At 41.4% G+C, this 19417-nt stretch overlaps 1 protein-coding gene across 1 annotated transcript in view; it reads right to left on the bottom strand.

Annotated features, from left to right (window-relative positions):
- The window catches only part of RNF144B (ring finger protein 144B), a 56317-nt gene extending 37628 nt beyond the window's left edge, over positions 1 to 18689 (bottom strand). The window contains exons 1-2 of the mRNA XM_018559628.1: positions 18495 to 18689; positions 7176 to 7280 (exon numbers count right to left, since the gene is read on the bottom strand). Of these exons, the coding sequence (XP_018415130.1) occupies positions 7176 to 7280; positions 18495 to 18659 (270 nt within the window). The 5' untranslated portion in view covers positions 18660 to 18689. The remainder of the gene's footprint in view (positions 1 to 7175; positions 7281 to 18494) is intronic.
- Positions 18690 to 19417: the final 728 nt, after the last annotated feature.

Here is a 19417-nt window from a genome sequence, read left to right as displayed (position 1 = left end):
GAAGTATGTTTTCTGCATGAAACAAGACTTATGGCATGCAAAATTTGCCAGCTATACAATAGACTTCTTAAAGTAAATCACTCACAAACAAGGCAGTTCAAACTAAGCTCAATATGGCCAAATACATAAGCTGAGGTCGCAGTAAAAAAAATAACTTGTCAAAGTGACCAGTAGATCCAATGACTGAAGAAGCCAATTGACGTTATATGCAAGTTTTAATTGGCATTATCCTAGAAAAATAACAATATTGGCCCACCCCTCCAGTCTCCATACCGGTCAGTGGAACTGCCAATTACATTAAAGGGCCAATAGGGGGTTCAAGAAAAGGGAGGAGTGAGGCCAAGCCCAATTTTCGAGGGAAATGTCACGTTTTGCAAATAACTTGATATATTCATATTTGTGGATCTAATGTTTTTTTTACTTTTAAGTTTAGTTAACCTCTGGATGTGATATTGTTTCATCACATGGTCATCTGATTTGTCTTCAATTTTATTCTACATTAACTAAAATTGCAGAAATATGATTTCACTATTTGCTCCCTTCAGCCCATTAAGTGATTTGTTCAGCTCCAGGTAGGATTTAGGGATGGCCAGAGCGGGCCCAGGCTGGCAGAGGTCACTAGACCAGAAACAGAATATAAGAACCATGTATGTATTGCCGCTCTGTTAAAACACATCTACTTTACAGAAATTCCATGATTTTCCTCATCATCTTCTAATATGTATTAGAATGATAGAATGTGATGTAAGCAACAAGTAAACACTAATATAACATATATATTTTTTATAACATATTAAAATGTATGACTTCCCATTTATAGATATATATGATTATATATGATTAAGCTATTACTATTTTTCTATCATTTTATTGTACTCTTACTTTATTGCTATTTATTTTCCCTTGATAAGCCACCCTAAGTCTTAAAAAAGAGAACCAGATGTCACATTCCTGTTTAACTATGGGAAAGAACTTTATTGCTTTCAATTAGGCCTGTCATGTAGAAATATGGAAGCTTGCATTTTAACTTCCTTTTTAATATGCTATGCAGATTAGGAAAGTTAGAGAAAGGTTAAACATCCTTTTCTTAGGGAGAGGGACATGGGTTTGATTTCTGAAGAGCAGTGGGAATGTAACTTGCAAGCCACTCCCGTGGTCTCGTTGTCAGTGTCTAAACGACTTACTCAACGGTTTTTCTCCATAGGGTTTACAGAACCCCACTACGGTTATACATATTTGGTTGGCGGGAATCCCCTTCTTGTCCCAAATGTAGTCGAGATCACCGTACCTTACTGCAGCTGGCATTGCGCAAACCTTTTTAGATACAGGCTATACATTATAGATCTTATTAACAGAATGCATGGAGCTTGGCTATAAAATGTGCCTATAACTTATGTTCTGGGTTATTTTGAACTGACTGCAGATAATCATTATATTTCTACTGCTGTTACAAGGTTATTATTCCTGGCTAGGAAACTAATAGCAAGGAAGTAGATTTCTCCTTCTCCTCCTACCCTTTTACAGTGGACAGATGAGGCTAACTCATGGATTAGATTAGAGAAACTGATGTATCAACAAAGGGGATGCCCGAAAAGATTTGGTGAGCATGGTTATCTACACCAGAAGTGACACCAGTTTAGCAGGTTACTTGCCTGAGTTCTATTAATAGGTACATCTTGTTATGAATATTTATTTCTCTCCATGGTTGGATCAGCTACAAGTTACCCTGGATGGGATCGTGGTGTGATTTCATGGTCAATCTCTATGGTCTGTGTCCTATAAATATGGTTTTTGGTGTTAGTTATGTTTAGTTTCAGGTGTATACTACCACTTTGTATTCTGTACCCCTCTATTCAAGAAGTACATTTGATTATTTTGTAATTAATATATATTTTTGTTATCCTAGCTGTATTTTTTTCGATGCTGTGCTGAGTTTTTTAATACAAATTGATTTATTTTTTTTTAAGCCCTTTTCTTCATACTGTTTTCCATATCAGTGACTCAAAGTATTAAAGCAAGAGAGTCACCATAATATCAATGGAAAATATATTTTCAGAAGGTTGCCAGCAATGGTAGCCTCCATGATTCTCTCTCTGACAGGTTTTCTTTAAAGGATAATTAAACCCATGAACAGAAATGTAATATATTGCATCTCATGGACATTAGATGTGGCGGCTGCATTAGCTTTCATTTTTAGGTTAGGACAATTTTCAGCAAGTACAGCAAATACCTGTTGATCTTACAAAAAATGCAGTGCTTTTGTCACTTCCTGTGAGCTGAACATTAAATAAAAACAATGTTATTTTTTCCAATAGGTACCTCCCTATGTAACGGACATGAACAAAGGCAGACACGTTTGTAGTCCAGCCTGGGTGACAAGCTTGGCTTTTTCCATAGATTCAGTGAAGGAGTGAGAGTAGCCACCCATAGACAGGAAGTGTGTTTTGTGCAGGTTTACTATGGGAAGTTAAAGGGAAAAAGTCTAACAAAAAAAAAAACAAATGCAGACACCTCATTAAAGGGGTAAATTGCTATACATGATATTTTGTTTTTTGGTTAGAAACCCTTTAAACCCCAACTCCAGCCAAAACCATTAGTCTACGTCACTCTACGACAACGTGTAGAAGTGAAGAAACCTGTCAGGTTTTTGTTTGCAACTTGGGTCAGAGTGAGCAGTGATCCAATAACTGACACAAACGGCAACAATTTTTTTGTAAAATTGTGAATGGTTAGAACATCAGGTTAATATTATTGTCTGTTTCTTCACCGGAGTGAGTTTTAATGCAGAATGTTCATGTTTGACTGAAGGGTACCTTCACGTGATATTAACATACCTCTGTGACACGCATACCTCTGTGTGTCAACTAGCCAGCTATTTAACCTGCAGTAATATTATCTTGATTTACATATCAAAACAGAAATAGTTCAAGGTATTATTTGGTAGTTTACACAGCCATTATGTACAAAGAAATGCTAACATTTGTAGAAGATTGCTCTTTCTCTACCACCCTATTAGGTGTATAATACAATAATAAGATGAAACGTTTGTTTAATTAAATAGTCCTGCCCATGTCCCTGCTATGATGAAAGCTTATTTTATGATGAGACGCTCTATGTCAAGACATGTTTTACTGACTGACATCATGTTAGTATAGTTTAATTTTACTATAATGATATATATAGGAAGTTGCCAGCATATCAAAGCGCTCCAATATTTACAGATCTGGATGTGCTTTGCAAAACAACTGAAATGGCAAGTGGAAACCTCAAGGTTTTCAGTTCAGCCGATAAAACCCTCTAATTACATTCCAGCTAGAAAATGAAACCAGTTCTGCTATCTATATATCTTAAAGAGGGACAAAGTTTAGAGTGGGCAACACCAGTTCTGTGATGTGCAGCAGCAGTTCAATGGACAAACAAAAGAGAAGCAGTGGTACAAAGTATGCAGAATAACAGACAAAAGTGTTCTCACTCCCTTATGTTGGAGAGATGGTGAATAACAACAGTATTTATAGTTTTATACATCTTTGTGGATAAAACAGTTCCTATATAAGCCCTCATTCACAAAGGTAACGGCCGGCCCGTGCAGATCCGTGCTCCATGCACGCCCGTATTGGGCAGCTCCCGGGAAGGACAGGTGCTGCGTGTGATTTGTACGCAGCAGCCTGTCCTTCACTATGCCCTCATTTAGATGGTAACGGCCGACCCATGCAGATCCGTGTTTCATGCATGACCGTATTGGGCAGCTCCCGGGAAGGAAAGGTGCTGTGTGTGATTTGTATGCAGCAGCCTGTCCTTCTCTTTGGGAGTACGCAGTCGTACACCGCCCTACGCTCACCCGACCTGCACGTCCGTGCGGGTGTCAATACTCGTATGCTGACAGGATAGATCCTGTCTGCGTCCAAGCAGGGACACCCGCACCCGTATGGACATGTGAAAGAAGAATTCCGGGCAGAAATGTTCTTAACCTTTGCAGTGGGGCTACACCTGCACTGCAAAGGATAAGTACTCCTTTTGGTCTAGGGACGAAAATAACAATGGTATACTCGCCTTAACCTCGCAGCCAGCTTGCTGTTAGACCAGTCCCTGCAGCCTCTCTCCTCCTTTGTTCCAGTGGTCAAAGGTCCTGTGAGTCATCCTGTCTAATACACTGTATTGGACGTGAGGATGACGAGGGAGATTCCATCGCTGGATCAGAGGAGGAGACAGGCTGCCGGGACCAGTCTAGTAGCCAGGTGGGACGAGGTTCAGGTGAGTATATCTTTGTTATTTTCATCCCTAGACAAAAGAAAGCACTTAACCCTTGCAATGTGCGAGCAGGCCCACTGCACGGGTTAAGAACATTTCTTCTATATATGGTTTTCAAATCGCAAACTAGAGTACTGTCTGTGATACTTTTTTTTAATTGCACTAACAGTTACATTTGCAGGACAGGCTTTTGGACCATCCCCCCTTCTTATAAGGTCCAAACAGCACTCACTTTGACCTTACAAAAAGAGGGAATGCCCCAAAAGCTTGTCCTGTATATTGAACTGTTTGTTCAAATAAAACAGTATCACAGACAGTACTTAAATGTGTTGTTGCAACAATACACTAATACGGCTACAATGATCTAAAACAGTAAAGAATCTACAACAGGGGTGCCCATAAGGTCGATCGTGATCTACCAGTAGATCGCGTAGCGATCAATGGCAGATCGCAATGTCCTCTCCTACTGCCGGTTGGGCATCTCTGGATCCCCGCTGCTCTCCCCATCTGTATTCAGCAGGGATCTGAGAAGAAGTGAAGGGACCGGCGGCGGGGGAGGGTGGAGGATGGAGCCACTGTCACAGAACTAATGCCGAGTGGTGCGGAGAGAGAGAGTCCCCATGTGCAACGTCGGTCACACGAGCACCACGGGAGGACAAGACAAGGCCTCTAGGACGCACTGTAATGTAAGCTGGCCGACTCCCTGCGTTCAGGGGCGGGAGGGGGTGTGGGGTTGTTTTGAAGTCAATGGCACCGCAGGCATGCCCCCGACCACAGTGCGATAGCCCGCACCTGGAACGCAGGCACATTAGTGCCAGCATTCCGGTCCAGTGCGATCTGCAAAAATAGTGTTTGCAGCATTTTTGCGGATTGCACTGGACTGGAACGCTGGCACTAATGTGCCTGCGTTCCAGGTGCAGGCAATCACACTGTGGGCGGGGGGCATGCCTGCGGTGCCATTGACTTCAATGCAACGCCATGCCCCCTCCCGCCCCTGAATGCAGGTGTTTTTTTGTTGGTAGATCTCATTGAACTAGTCATTTGAAAAGTAGATCTCCAGACGAAAAATTGTGGGTGCCCCGGATCTACAACAATGCAAACAGATTAGCTGTCTGTACATTCCCTTGGTACAAAATAATGAACAAGGCACAGAAAAGGACACATCATGATGAGTGGCCATGGCTGTCTGGATACCTGAACACTGATTTCAACTGATTGGCTGCAGTCACTTTTAAATTTTCTGCCCAGCTCCTTCGATTTTTCAGTTTAACATGCCAGGTGATCCCGGCAGAGCCACCCACGGTTAGAATTTTGGCAGATTCACAGGAACTGGCTGAAATTCTTACAGTGTATGGTCATCTTCACTGTCAATACTCTCAGCTTCATAATACTGAGATACATACAGAATACAGAATGCCTTCTTCATTTACTGCTTGACTCAATTTGGGTGGGAGCAGTGAGTCACTGAAGAGTAGTGCACTGGTGTACTTCCAAATCCTGCACTGAAGGAGAGCCTTGATAAGTACATAATGGAATTAATTTACTAAAGGCAAACAGAATGTTTAAGTCGCAGGGGAATTTTCCCTTAGCTTAGAAAATGTGGTTACCCAGACACCAAACTCAGGAGTTAAATCTTAAAAATGCATTCAAGTACCCGAACTATTAACACAAATGTATCTTATTTATGTATCACTCGGCTGTAGATCCTCAAATCATCTGTGAATTGGTGCTGACATTGTCCTTCCTTCTGGAGGGTGGCTACTTTTGTTCTACATGGTCCATGTGTGTGTTGTAAAGTAGCCACGGCTCCAAGCTCGCTCCCGTGATGGAATACAATCTCTCGCGGTATACTGAGACACCGCAGCCGGGACGGATCCCGACATTACTGTCTGGATCCACCCAGCTGCGTGAGTGACAGCTGACTTTGCCTATCTAGAGGCAGAGCCAGCTGTACCTGCCCCCTCCCCCGTCCGTTCCGCCAGTCTGCGCTGGAGGATCAGACAGGGGAGGGGGGAAATCCCTGCAGGGAGCCGTCAGTGACAGTCACGGCTTTCTGCAGGGAGATGATCGAGAAGTGAGCGAGTGACTGTATGTGTTCCCTCACTTCCCGATCTATTGAGCCGACCTGTGACAGTTTTCACAGGTCGGCTAGAACTATGAAGCTGAGTGATTTTCACTCACCTCATAGTTCTCCTTTAAGCTCTGCTGACTTCCATCATACAATCATGTGCAAAAAAAAAAAAATGAATTCTCCTTCTACATGATTGGGTATTCTCTGCAAAGTGAATTTTCACCACAGTCACTAAGCAAAGTGAACAGCATGTTTGCCCTTAGTAACTGAACCCCATTGTTTTTTTGAACAAAATAAGCTCTCCTCAAAGATCACACAGACAGAACTAAGGGGAATAACTGGAGGGCTGCGCGTATAGATTAAGAGATGATAAAATATCATTTACAAACAAAATAAGACAAAACAAAGTAGTCTCATGCAAATGCTTCATAAATCAAAATTCTCCTATCAACACTTTTACAGATTTCATTTTTGGCTGACACGCCAAAAACTGGTTTGACAGTATTCAAATAAGTTCTGAAGGAACATGCAAATTACAGCTACACCTAGCTTGTGTGTACATACAGATGTCTGATTCTAAAACAGAACAGAAGCTACTACGTGCAGCCTAGTTTAAAAGTTCATGGAAGTAGAGGATTGGGATATTTTTACTTGGCTAGAAATAGCACACACTGACTGAGCTGTTACTATATAAACATTACCTCAAGGTAGAAAATAAAAAACCCATCGCTGCTGATTTTGGCTGCTGCGGGAGACTCATGCTGCATGCTTATTACTGGCAAGCAAAACACCTAAAAAAGGACTTAGTCAAAATCGAGGCATTGATTCAAAAAGGAAATAGCTTAGTTATCTGTACCTCTGCTTCCTGAAGGAGACCCCTCTTTGGGCACACCATGTCTGGACACGTGATCGGAGAACCGAATCCTTCACGGACTGCCAAATGTACATATTGTCTGAGGCACTATATAGGAGAAAGAAAGACAAAGTCACAAAACGTAATATAGCATTCTGAGCTGGGCATAGCAATGGGCATTTTCTGTGTATATTATATTATACGGAAAGGCAACCTTGGCACTCCAGCTGTGGTGAAATTACAATTATAGACCGTATTTCTACACACACACACATAAACCTCTTTGTGAGTCGATGCTAAAGCTGAAACACACCTATAAAAAGCGTGCTGTAGCCTAGATTTTCCTTTAAGTGGTTAGGCCCTGTTCACACCTCCGTGTTTTAACACGTGCGTCAGAACACAAAACAATGGACGTGTAACTAAACCACATGTGATTCAATTGGCTTGTTCACGTCTGTGCACTGCATTGTGGTGCATTTTTAAAATTGAGGCATGTCCTTTTTTATGCATTTTCAGTGCAATGCAAGTCTATGGAAGCAAATGAAAATGTACGTAAAGTGCGTTTTAACATGTTTTAACCACTTGAAGACCGGATGTTTACACCCCCTTCCTGACCAGGCCGTTTTTCAGTATTCAGCTCTGCGGTACTTTGACTGACATTTATTCCATCATGTAACGCTGTACTGAAATACATTTTATACCATTTATTGGGGACAGATAGAGCTTTCTTTTGGTGGTATTTAATCACCACTGGGGTTTTCTATTTTTTACTCTATTAAGGAAAAATTATCGAACAGTTTGAAGAAAAAGAAACAGTTTTTGCTACATTATGTTATAAAACATTTATTGTTACCCAATTTTGTTTGTAAAATATAAAAGACGGGGTCACGTCGGTTAAATAGACACCAAACAGCCTTAAAATTGCAAAAAAAAACTACCATACCCATAATTGGCCATAGGCGACGCTTTAAAAGCTTTTACCACTCATCAGGTTAGTGTTTTCAGTGATTGATGGCCCTAGAATTATTGCTCACGCTCTGACATTTGTGGTGATATGTAACATGTGCGGCGCAATGGGCACAATCACGAATTTCGCACGTTGGCGCACCCAATGCATGTTTGCATGCGTATGTGTGGGTGGGGGACTTTAACACTTTTGTTGTGTTTTTTAATCTTTTTTTATGTGTGGCTTTAATTTTTTATTTTTAGAACTTTTTTAAACTTTTTTTTTCCCACTTAACTAATGTCAACTAGGGGCCACCAAAGAAGCTGATGAAGCAGAATTCTGCTTCACCAACTTCTCCCTGGCTTCTGTAGCCGGGAATTACAGCTGAATGCGGCAGTGATTTAATATACACCACTTCCTGCATTCTGACACCGGAGAGGAGCTCAGAGGGAGATTGTGTACTGATCTCCCTATGATATCCGTTCACAAGAGGTCTGGTCTAGGGCCCGCACCAGGCACAGCAGAGCTCAAGAACGGGGGGGGGGAGGGGGTACCGAGTGGCACAACATACAAGCGTTTGGACGGCTCTATAGCCGCCTGAACGCTTGTATGTAAAGAACCATCGCTGGCTGTTTACAATTTTGACGGTCTCCAGCTGGTGCACGCCACCTCGGCGCACACGAGTGGGCAAAGCTAAAAGGACTTTTTTAAACCCCCGCTCACATTCAAGAAGCTCCCGGTCTGCCCTTTAATTACAATGGCCAGGAAGCGGTTAAATGTGTTGTGAGTGAGCACGGGGCAGCTTGTCCTACAGTAACAAGCTCCTCCTCTGGATATCTGCCACCCACATGTCAAGCAAGATGGCTGCTGTGACAGCGAGGTGCTCATTAGGGAGTTCCATCGCTTTTACAAAGACTTTTACAAAGACCAAGAGAGATGCTGTAGAACTTGGAAAACCTTGACTGACACATTTTTCCCACATATTCTTGAGCCGTTCTTAGATTCATCAACACAATGTTGTGACATCCGTGTCCTTCCATCTGGCTCTTATGATGGAGGAACAAACTGCAATTACCCGACGCATTTTGGTCTATTGGGTGTTGGATGTCAACGGACTTGTGGCTGTTTACATCAAATTACCCCCGATCCCACACAGTCAGGTCAAGCGAAACAGAACTGTGATCCGTTTATTTTTCCGGACCTGGCTGGAGCGGGGGGTAACTGGATGTAAACGGACACCTGTCTGTTTAAATCAAGATGTCCACAGACTGATCGGAAAGCCTGTGTGAAAGGGCTCTTTTACTTTTTTCTTTCAACATGTGGGCCGAACTTAAAAATATAAAATAATTCCTTCATTCACACTAAACAGTAAAGATGGACACATCTCCTGCTGTGTCTTTTGTATTTTCACTATGGCAGATGTGCCGCTTTCAGGATACTCAAACAGTGACAGCAGCGTATTGGCTGCCGTCACTGTTTGCCTGAAGATTTTCAATCCGGCTCCTTCGATTTTCTGATGGAAGCATACTGGATGAAACGGTGCCAAGCGAGCAACCACTGTGCGAATTTTGATGAACCGGCTGAAATTTGCACAGTGTAAGGCCATCTTAAACCTGGCTAAAACCTAAAATGCATAACACTTAAAAACGCAGGTGTAATGCACATCGACACACAGAATGAAACACAAACGCAGTGAAGTGGACGCAGATAGATGTGATCCCAGCATTAGCGTTTTAAAATGATAGTTATTCAAATAATATTAAATATTGTGAGAATGTGTATTGCCTAAACATGTAAGGGGAGTTTCAACACATATGAGAATGGTTTGAGGCTATGGACGGGTAAAGATAACTGCGTGGCCTGAACCTGCTGATCAAGTAACAACAATATTAATAATGATATTATAGCAGCTATATTTTAAAGGGTATGTCCAGTCATTTTACTTCTGTTGGGTGTTACAGCTATCTGTAGCTCCATTACAGAGATGTCCCTTGATTTATTGCCACAGTAAGAACAGTTTCACAAAACAAGAAGGGGAGGAAAATCCTATGTCCTGAACCACCAACTCATGCAGAAATAAAAATGCGTTTTTAGCACAATAGGGAAAGACTAGAGCCCATGTCAGATTTTATATAGTCTACCAGTGTACCTGTTGCTGATTTATGTTTGCTTTCTGTCTGGTGAAATCAATGTCACTGAAGCAGTACGGAACCCCACATAGCAGAAAAACCAAACAGGGATCCTAATCCTTCCCCAGATCTAAGGCCCCATTCACATGTAGCGACATACCTTTGCAGCGGCCGGGATAGCGCGACTTTCGGGGCGACATTCCAGTGACGGTAGCGCGACCTTATCCGTCGGGCTCCATAGAAAAAAGCTAAATCCGCCGAAAAAAGGGTCCTGTAGAAGCGACTTGCGACCGAGACGCGCGACATGGAGCTAAGACAGCTCCATTGACTATAATTAGCCGGCGACTGTTCGCGATATCGCGCGGCAAAAATGCGCGATATCGCGGCGGAAATAAGTCGCTAGATGTGAACGGGGCCTAAGGCAAAAAAAAAGTTTTGCCTGGACTTACACTTTAAATGTGCTACATTTCTCTGCAAATGAAAACAGAATATCACACTTCAAACAGTGCACTTATCCTTTTTGCCCTCCCTCACCCGGACATACTTACCCTCAATCTGTGACCGCCCACAATGTTTACATTCTTCACTGAAAATCCCCTCTGTGCTCGCCATGCCAATCCCTATAGACTACATAGCTCAGAAAAGCTAGATACAGTCCAATAGAACTCTATGGGGATCTACTGAGCAGGTGTAGCAGGCACAGAGAAGAGTTCAGCAAAAAAAATTAAATCTGCGGGAGAGAGGAAAGTATGTATCCGGGAAAGAGGGGGTACTTTAGTTTGGGTAGAAGCAAAATAGCATAAGTGTACTTTGAACATGCACTTACCCTTTGGGGTTGCATTGCAGTAATGTGCATTATGTGAACTGCTGTGCTGAAGTGTCATTCATTCTGAATGGCACCCCGATGCATTCTGCCAATGGACGTGCAGCACAGCAATGTACTAACCACATTTGCTGGTGTGTTTTGGTTTTGAAAAGATGGTAAAAGGCCCTGAAAAAAAATCTACTTTTTGCTAAGTCATTTGGTAAATTAATGTTATTAAATATTTATCTGTAAAAAATAAGTCAAGGCAACTGGACTTGCTGTATTTTTTGGGATATTTTTGGATCTTGGATTTTTCTAGTTGCTTTTACTTATTTAATACAGATATACCATGACCTGGGTGAATGAGAACCTTCACAGACTTATTAAATAATACTTTTCTATTTTATTATGCAGAAGATGTAGTTCTCTAAAATTATCATGTTACTAAAATTATCATGGCGACTGTTGGCGTACAGAATGCCCCCTGTGATCTCACTTCCTGCTTGTGTGTCTGTCTGTAAAGGTTCTCATTCATCCAGGTTAATGGTATATCTGTAAGAAATAAATCAAAGCAACTGGACTTTTTCTTGAAGACATTTCGCTGGTCATCCGACTGGCTTTCTCAATTCAGCTTTCAAAATTCTTTATTGAGAAAGCTAGTAGGATAACCAGCAAAATGTATTTAAAGGAGAACTATGGGGTTAGGGCTTTTCCCCATAGTTCTCCTAAGGGTAACGGAGGACACAAACTAGTCACCCTAAGCTCAGTATACCGCGAGCTACAGCTCGGGGTATACTGAGATGCCGCAGTATACCGCAAGCAATTATGTCTGGATCCACCCAGCTGCGTCAGTGACAGCTGGCTCTGCCTATCTAGAGGCAGAGCCAGCTGTACCCGCCCCCTCCCCCGTCTGTTCGCCAGTCAGCACTGGAGGAGTGGGGAGGGGGGAATCCAGCCCCTCCCCTGTCACGGCTCTCTGCCGTGACAAGATCGAGAAGTGAGCGGACGCCGGCATGTGTTCGCTCACTTCACGATCTACTGAGCCGACCTGTGACAGTTTCATTGTCACAGGTCAGCTAGAACTATGAGGTGAGTGAAAAGCACTCACCTCATAGTTCTCCTCTCCTTTAATAAAAAATACAGCAAGTCCAGTCGCTTTGATTTATTTCTTACAATTATTCCTGCTTGCGTTTTACAAGCACTGATTTTTTTAGACCTTTGCACTGAAAAGTGAAATCTTAGAAATGGTATTTATTCATCAGTACAGTTAAATGATTCCCAAATACTGTGAAAACACCAAGTATATATTTTGGATGGAAATTAAATATGTAAGAAATTAAACAATGAAAATATAGCAAATGACAGACATTTAGTATTTTCTAAACACTTATTCAGATATCCTCTTTCATTCAAAGCTCTTGAGCATTTTACCATGACTTGCAGAAAAGAGCAAACTTAATCATTAGTGACTGGCTCTCTGTCTCAAGTATGTTCATTCATTGTGCTCCATTATGTTTTCTGGCAGCAGCTGAATCTTCGCAACTCGACTAATTGCACAAATACCTCATTATGGATACACATGTAAGCAGAAAATGATAATCGAATATGACAAGGAAATACTGAGAAAGAATGTCAGACACAGCATATCATTTTTTAAATAGAACCAAGGTGATGCACACAATAATATAAAAAAAAGTCAAAAACAGAAGATCTCCAATTAGCCAACCCTATTAATTTGTTGCACTGGGGAACACCGTATCCTACACATAATTATTCTCTAGCGAGAAGGTTACTGAGAACACAAAGAACATGCCTTAAAGTGACACTAAACTCAGGAGTTAAATCTTAAAAATGCATTAAAGTACCTTAACAATTAACAAAAATGTATCTTATTTGTGTATCACTCAGCTGTAAATCCTCAAATCATCTATGAATTCATGCTGACACTTTCCTTCCTTCTGGAGGGTTGCTACCGTGTTTCCCTGAAAATAAGACAGTGTCTTATATTTTTTGGCTCAAAAAAATGAAGGAGTTCGACTCAGCCGATCCAACATATGGATCGGCTAAGCCGAACCTCCGGCAGGCTACTTGCTGCTGTTCGGTCTATTCTTATAGATGCCGAACAGCAGTGAGTGAATAGCCGAATGCCGCTGAGCGGGGGGTCTTTGGGACCGAGCAGAACAAAAAAATAGTTTCAAAAGTAGAAAAAAATAAACAGAAAACGATTGTTCGGAGCTAGCAGTGACAGCCCAACTGTTCTCTATTGGCCGGCGGTTCTGCTGCCGTCAAAAAAAAAGAAAAGAAAAAAACTCTACTACGCTCCAGTAGTCTCCTGCTCCCGGCCGACCGGGAGAGAAACACTGATTTTACTTTTTTTTTTTCTTTATTCTGACACGGGGCCGTGTCAGAATAGAAAAAAGGATTTTGGCCATAGGAATGCATTGCTAGATTCCTATTGGCTATTTCAATTTGCAATAGCCAATAGCAAACTAGCTATTGTACCCGCCCTCTGCTGATGTCAATAAGTAGTGGTGTACCTGATGGAGAACTGCATGTGCAACAATCCAAAATTAATGCAAATCCAAATTAAATAATCCAAAATGGCAGAGTTAAGAATAGGGTGATCAGGGCAATCAGGGGTGCCGTACCTTTCCAAGAGCAATTTGGTAACCAATCGCTGGCCAGAATGAGCGAAGTGTGCTTTCACTATCGATTCCTCACAGGCAGAGTGCATTTGTTATCACTCCGCCTGTGACAGGAGCCAGGGCTATAGAGGATGCATTGGCTTATGCGGCTCTGCTCCCTCCGCTGCCGCCTTCGCTTCCTCTAGCGTTCCCCCTTATGCCACCACCAGCCCTGGGAAAGGTCACAACTAGGTCTTATTTTCAGGGCAGGTCTTATATTTTAGCAATTCCCAAAAATAGAAGTAGGTCTTATTTTCGGGATAGGTCTTATTTTCGGGGAAACAGGGTACTTATGTTTGCCATGGTCCCTGTGTGTGTTGTAAAGTAGCCACTGCTCCAAGCTCGCTCCTGTGATGGACTACAATCTAAATACAAATTAGTAAACATGAGATTGTAGTCCATCAGGGGAGCGACCTTGGAGTGGTGACTACTTTACAACACACACAGGGACCATGGGGAACAAAAGTAGCCACCCTCCAGAAGGAAGGACAGTGTCAGCACCAATTCAGAGATAATTTGAGGACCTATAAGGTCAGTGATGTCAGCACACGAATCCTGCCCCTTTGTTTATGTGCAGCTGTGGGCAGGAAATGCCCTGGCCCGCACCTGATTAGATGGGTGGCCCTTTGTCCCTTCCAGATTCAGAGGAGCTCAGTTTCATACTGAACCAGGTCCAAGCTAGAGATCATCTTCATTTACACATTTGGCAATGTGTCAGCCAGAAGCAAAATCTGCCTCAATACTGGTAAAACTGCAGATGTCCTTTAAGGAGTAACTGGTTGGCCAGGAGCTTGCTCTTTAACTTCTAGGAGAAGACAGATCAACTTGGGGTCTGAGCAAAGAACAGAAGAGCATACTGCAACTCAACTTAATAGGTTCACAAATTTAAGAGATGGATATGAGGCAACAGCATAATAACTGACATCTGTTCAGTCACTTGGAAGTTGTCCTGAGTGAAGATAAATCAGCTAAATCCTCAACACTGAAATAATTAAACTAGTGCTCTTTCATTTGCAAGACTGATGCATCTCACAAATATGTGTAGAAAATCTGGCAGACCAAGAATTAAATGTGTTACCCATCTCTGTTGTATTACAGCGGTGAATTAAAGATTTATACTAATTATAATCACACATTAACACTAGCAAAAACAAATGTAACTCTCTGGACAATATATAATGTGCCCCTTATTTGAATGTACAGCTACAATATAACTTCTTTAGTATCGGTTAAACTTGACACACTGCATAAAACACTACTGTCAAGGTTGAATTAGATCAACAATCTTGTGTGGTCATTTAGAGACAAAGCCAAAAATGCACAAGATATGCATTTAAGAATAAATAGTATATTGCCTAGAAACATTCTATTAACTTAGTTCACAGAAATTCTCTAACGTCTCTCGATGCTAGTAGTATTTTGAATAAGTGTGTTGTTTTGCAGTTTTGTGCAGTTTGTCAGGATGCTATAAAACACTAAAATAACACGTGTATAAAAGACCATTCATTCTATCCACGTTGCAGACATGGTGGTAGAAAAAAGGCTCAATTCATAGACAGAAAATCATATGGAGTATGCATAGTACATTCTGGCTTTTCGCAGAGCAGTCTAAATTTCAGAAGCATAATGTCTTGCTGACTGCTCAGAGGCGTGAGTGGAAAGACTCCAGTACAACTATCAAAGCTAAACTGCCGTCATTTTCCTGAGCAATTACTTCAAATCTTTTTTCGGTTTTCCACAATACTGGGAACTGATTGTCAGCCTGACAAACTAAAGTGAATATGTCTGAAAATAAACTACGTTTTCAGTCACCCTTTTCTTATCATTGACAGCATTACATTGATCAGAATAAAGCTTCAGTTTGTGTTGAGACTCTCAACGAAATAGCCAGATTTGATCGTCTAAGGCTGGCCATAAACTAAAATCTAATTGTTGCCAGCAATGCTAAAAGCAGTTGTTTTGTACATTTCGTTAGCCGCAGACAGCTGTTTGCACTCAGGCCTACAGAGGGAGAGATGTGCTGCAGATACCTCTGGCTTGTCATTGTGCTGGCTTGCCATTCAGAAGACCAGAGACTTTCGGCAAGGTTTTACAACTTGTCCTATAACTACTGACCTGATGAGCCTTGGCCCGGCAGTGTCTGCAGGAAGCTCAACGCTATTTTATTGGCCAGATCAGGAAAGCATTCACTAATGTCAATATGCCAAAAGACATTCTCCTATTTGCAGAGCATACATCTTCATGCAGGTACAGGAGCCAGCCTTAGCTCAAGGAACAATGAAGAGCAGCCAGGAAGATCACTGCACTTACAACTGCCTTTTGCCTCTTTCCTGTCATCAGTAGGTCTAGGGGAATATGCTACAATGTCATGGCACCCATAGTCATGCAATTGATCATGATTCATCTCTATGATTATCTTTATTCTCTAAATCTGAGTGTTGAAAAAATTATATCTTGGCTTGTGGGAAGGTCATATTTTGTGATGGTTTATGCAAAAGGTAGGTCTAATGATTTCAAAACAACCAAAAGGTACCTTTAATGAGTGGAGGTATTGTCATATACTGGGTGGTTATCTTGGCCAGGCAGTTTCAGGGTGCTCTTTTGGCAATTTTCCACTAGATTGGAAGAAGATCTATTAAAGTGACACTAAACTCAGGAGCTAAATCTTAGAAATGCATTCAAGTAATGTAACTATTAACAGAAATGTAACCAATTTGTGCATCACTCAGCTGTAGACTCTGAAATCATCTCTGAATTGGTGATGACACTGTCCTTTCTTCTGGAGGGTGGCTACTTTGTTCCCCATGGTCCCTGTGTGTGTTGTAAAGTAGCCACTGCTCCAAGCTCACTAGAACTTCAATACAGATTAGTAAACTAAATGTAAGATTGTAGTCCATCACGGGTGAGAGCTTGGAGCGGTGACTACTTTACAACACACACAGAAACCAATGGGAACAAAAGTAGCCTTTCTCCAGAAGGAAGGACAGTGTCAGCATTAATCCAGAGATGATTTGAGGATCTACAGCCGGTTGATGCACAAATACGCTACATTTTTGTTAATAGTTAGGGCACTTGATTGCATTTTTAAGATTTGACTCCTGAGTTTAGTGTCACTTTAACTATAAGTTAACATTTGATACCATCAGCAGAGGCTTCTCAATAGAAATAGTGATTAGACAGGTTTCGGAACCTTGTTCTTATTGATTTTGTTCCCTCTGATAAGCCAACACCAGAGTGTGTGCAGTCTTCTGCATACCTTAAACAACCCAAGCTGACCGTTTATGTTTAGTGACAGGCAGCCAGCCCATATGCTACTGAGAGCCCCCATAACGTATCTACCCATCATTAGACAGATTTTCTAATAACTGGCCATGTATACAGTGGCAAAAGCTCCTGCTGCTCAACAACTAGAAGTGATTAGACATTAAAAGGTTGAGAACCTGGATGCAGTTGTATTAAGATTAATTTTCACAAATTTTGATTTTTACTCTGATAGGTTTAGCTCTGTGGTTTTATATCTTGATAGCTTTAGCGCACTACTTTTTTTAATATGTATCACATGTAGTCAAAGCAAAACTGGTGGATTGCCTCAGGCGAGGGTCCCCTGCCCACACCTCTCCCCCTCAATTAAGTCAGACAAGCAAAAGTAGGGTTTGGAGGGTTTCTAGAGAGGTAACAAGGCAAAGACCATGTATATATATAAAACATATGTCAATAGTTTATTGTACACACAACTCATAGTTTAAAAATGAATCCAGTAGGTTAAAACATTTACAGTCCATGCATGTAGATTTATGCAGTCAGGATAGTGGAGCTATCCTTCAGTTAGTTTCCAGATAATAGTCTGGCGTACTTCATCCCGACGCGTTTCGCCAATGGCTTCTTCAGGGGATCGGTGTATATATTGATCTAGCATTAGAAAGAGATTTTCTTGCATAGAATTATTCTCTCAATGTATGGTCACATAGGGCATATAGCAACATTGCACAGTGTATAGCTCCTACTATCAAAGCTAAACTGCCGTCATTTTCCTGAGCAATTACTTCAAATCTTTTTTCGGTTTTCCACAATACTGGGAACTGATTGTATCACATGTAGATATAGCAGAGCAGCTTAGTTTACATTAGTGGTAGTTCAGTCTTTACCACAGAATAATTTTTAAAATTAGGTACCTCGGCTTATATTCGGGACGGCTTATACTCGAGTATATACGGTATGTAATATAAGAATCCACATACCCATCCTCATACAACCACTTTTACAGATGTACAGTACATAAAACAGACATGTGGACTAGCAGCTATAGCTTTAAGATTTAGCAATATGTGCATACAACTCTGACAAAGTCATTATTGTACAGATGCATAGACGACTAGCAAGCATTCCTAGAAGACACACTTTCCTGAAGAATCACAAAGATTGCTGCTTCCATTCAACCATCCCCCAAAAAAAATCAGATAAGAGGTTGACAAATATACTGCCACAGTTCCTGTATCTTAAAGCAGAGGAGACCATGGACTGCTGTGACTCTGCAACAGAGATGTCAGTATAGCAGGACACTAACTGCACTTGCTAATGATATAATATTTCAAATATATTTACATTTGGTAACTGCTGATTTAAATATTTACTGGACCGAGTATCCAGAAATTCCATCTGCTGCACCTTTTTTCCCCTACAATCAATTTTTCCGTGACAACCAATGATTACATCTATCAAATAATAGTTATTATAGTTTTTCTTCAACTAATTTCTTACCACAGTACAGAAAATGCAGCTGCAGTCCCGAAGGGTGGTCATCATATCAAGAGGGTGTTCACAGAGACACAGCTTGCACATAATTAGGGGTTCCAGTGCCAATTCTCCATGGCTTGAATTGCCAGTCATCATGGTGTGATGAAGGATCTTTGCAGCAGAAGCCATACTTGCTTTAGTAAATCAACATTCCTACCTGTCAGAATAGAAAGAAAACGATTGTTTATTAACCTACTGTAATTACAAATCTAGTGTAAAACAGTATTACAAAGCAATCGATGCATTGTTATAATACAAATGATCCTGATCCTATGCATCACTCTCATTAGATGTAGAACTCTCCACTAAACATACTATAAATATTAAAATATGCACACTTGATCTTTGTTTTATTGAAGCTGAATCTGGGCAGTGCACTCACAATTTCTTCAAGTTCTGCTGTACATGTGTTCAGCCACTGAGAAATCCCCACTTGAATATAGCAACAACAACAACAAAAGCTATTTTCTCTTAATTTCCATTCAGTAAGACCAGTGGCTGCTATGTCCTCCATTCCCCTGGCCGCAGTGGCAGATGGGACTTGAAGAGTTTTCATTTACAGATCTTGTATAGGGCTCTGTGTGAGTAAATGGCATAGCTGCACAGGCAGAGCCAAGTTCAAATGTATCAGAAACCTGCAGGGAGAAGAACTCCCTGCTTCAGGTAAGGAGGGGGGGGTGTATGTGACCATATTTCATGTTACACCCTAAATATGGGTGTAACATAGAGCCTGTTCACTAAGGTAAACTTAGCCTTTACAGATGCTTTCGAGGAGGATATTTGCTTGTCAACAGGCATCCTTCCCTCAGCTCATCGTGACTTCTATGAGATATTAGAATTGCACTGTATGAAAAAGTAGAAGTTGAGGCACTCACAAGTCTTGCAGC

This window comes from Nanorana parkeri, unplaced genomic scaffold, assembly GCF_000935625.1.
Source record: "Nanorana parkeri isolate BGI_ZX_2015 unplaced genomic scaffold, ASM93562v1 scaffold408, whole genome shotgun sequence".
Taxonomy (NCBI): Eukaryota; Metazoa; Chordata; class Amphibia; order Anura; family Dicroglossidae; genus Nanorana; species Nanorana parkeri.
Note: the sequence above shows the minus strand (reverse complement) of the source record. Positions and strands in the feature narration are given on the sequence as shown.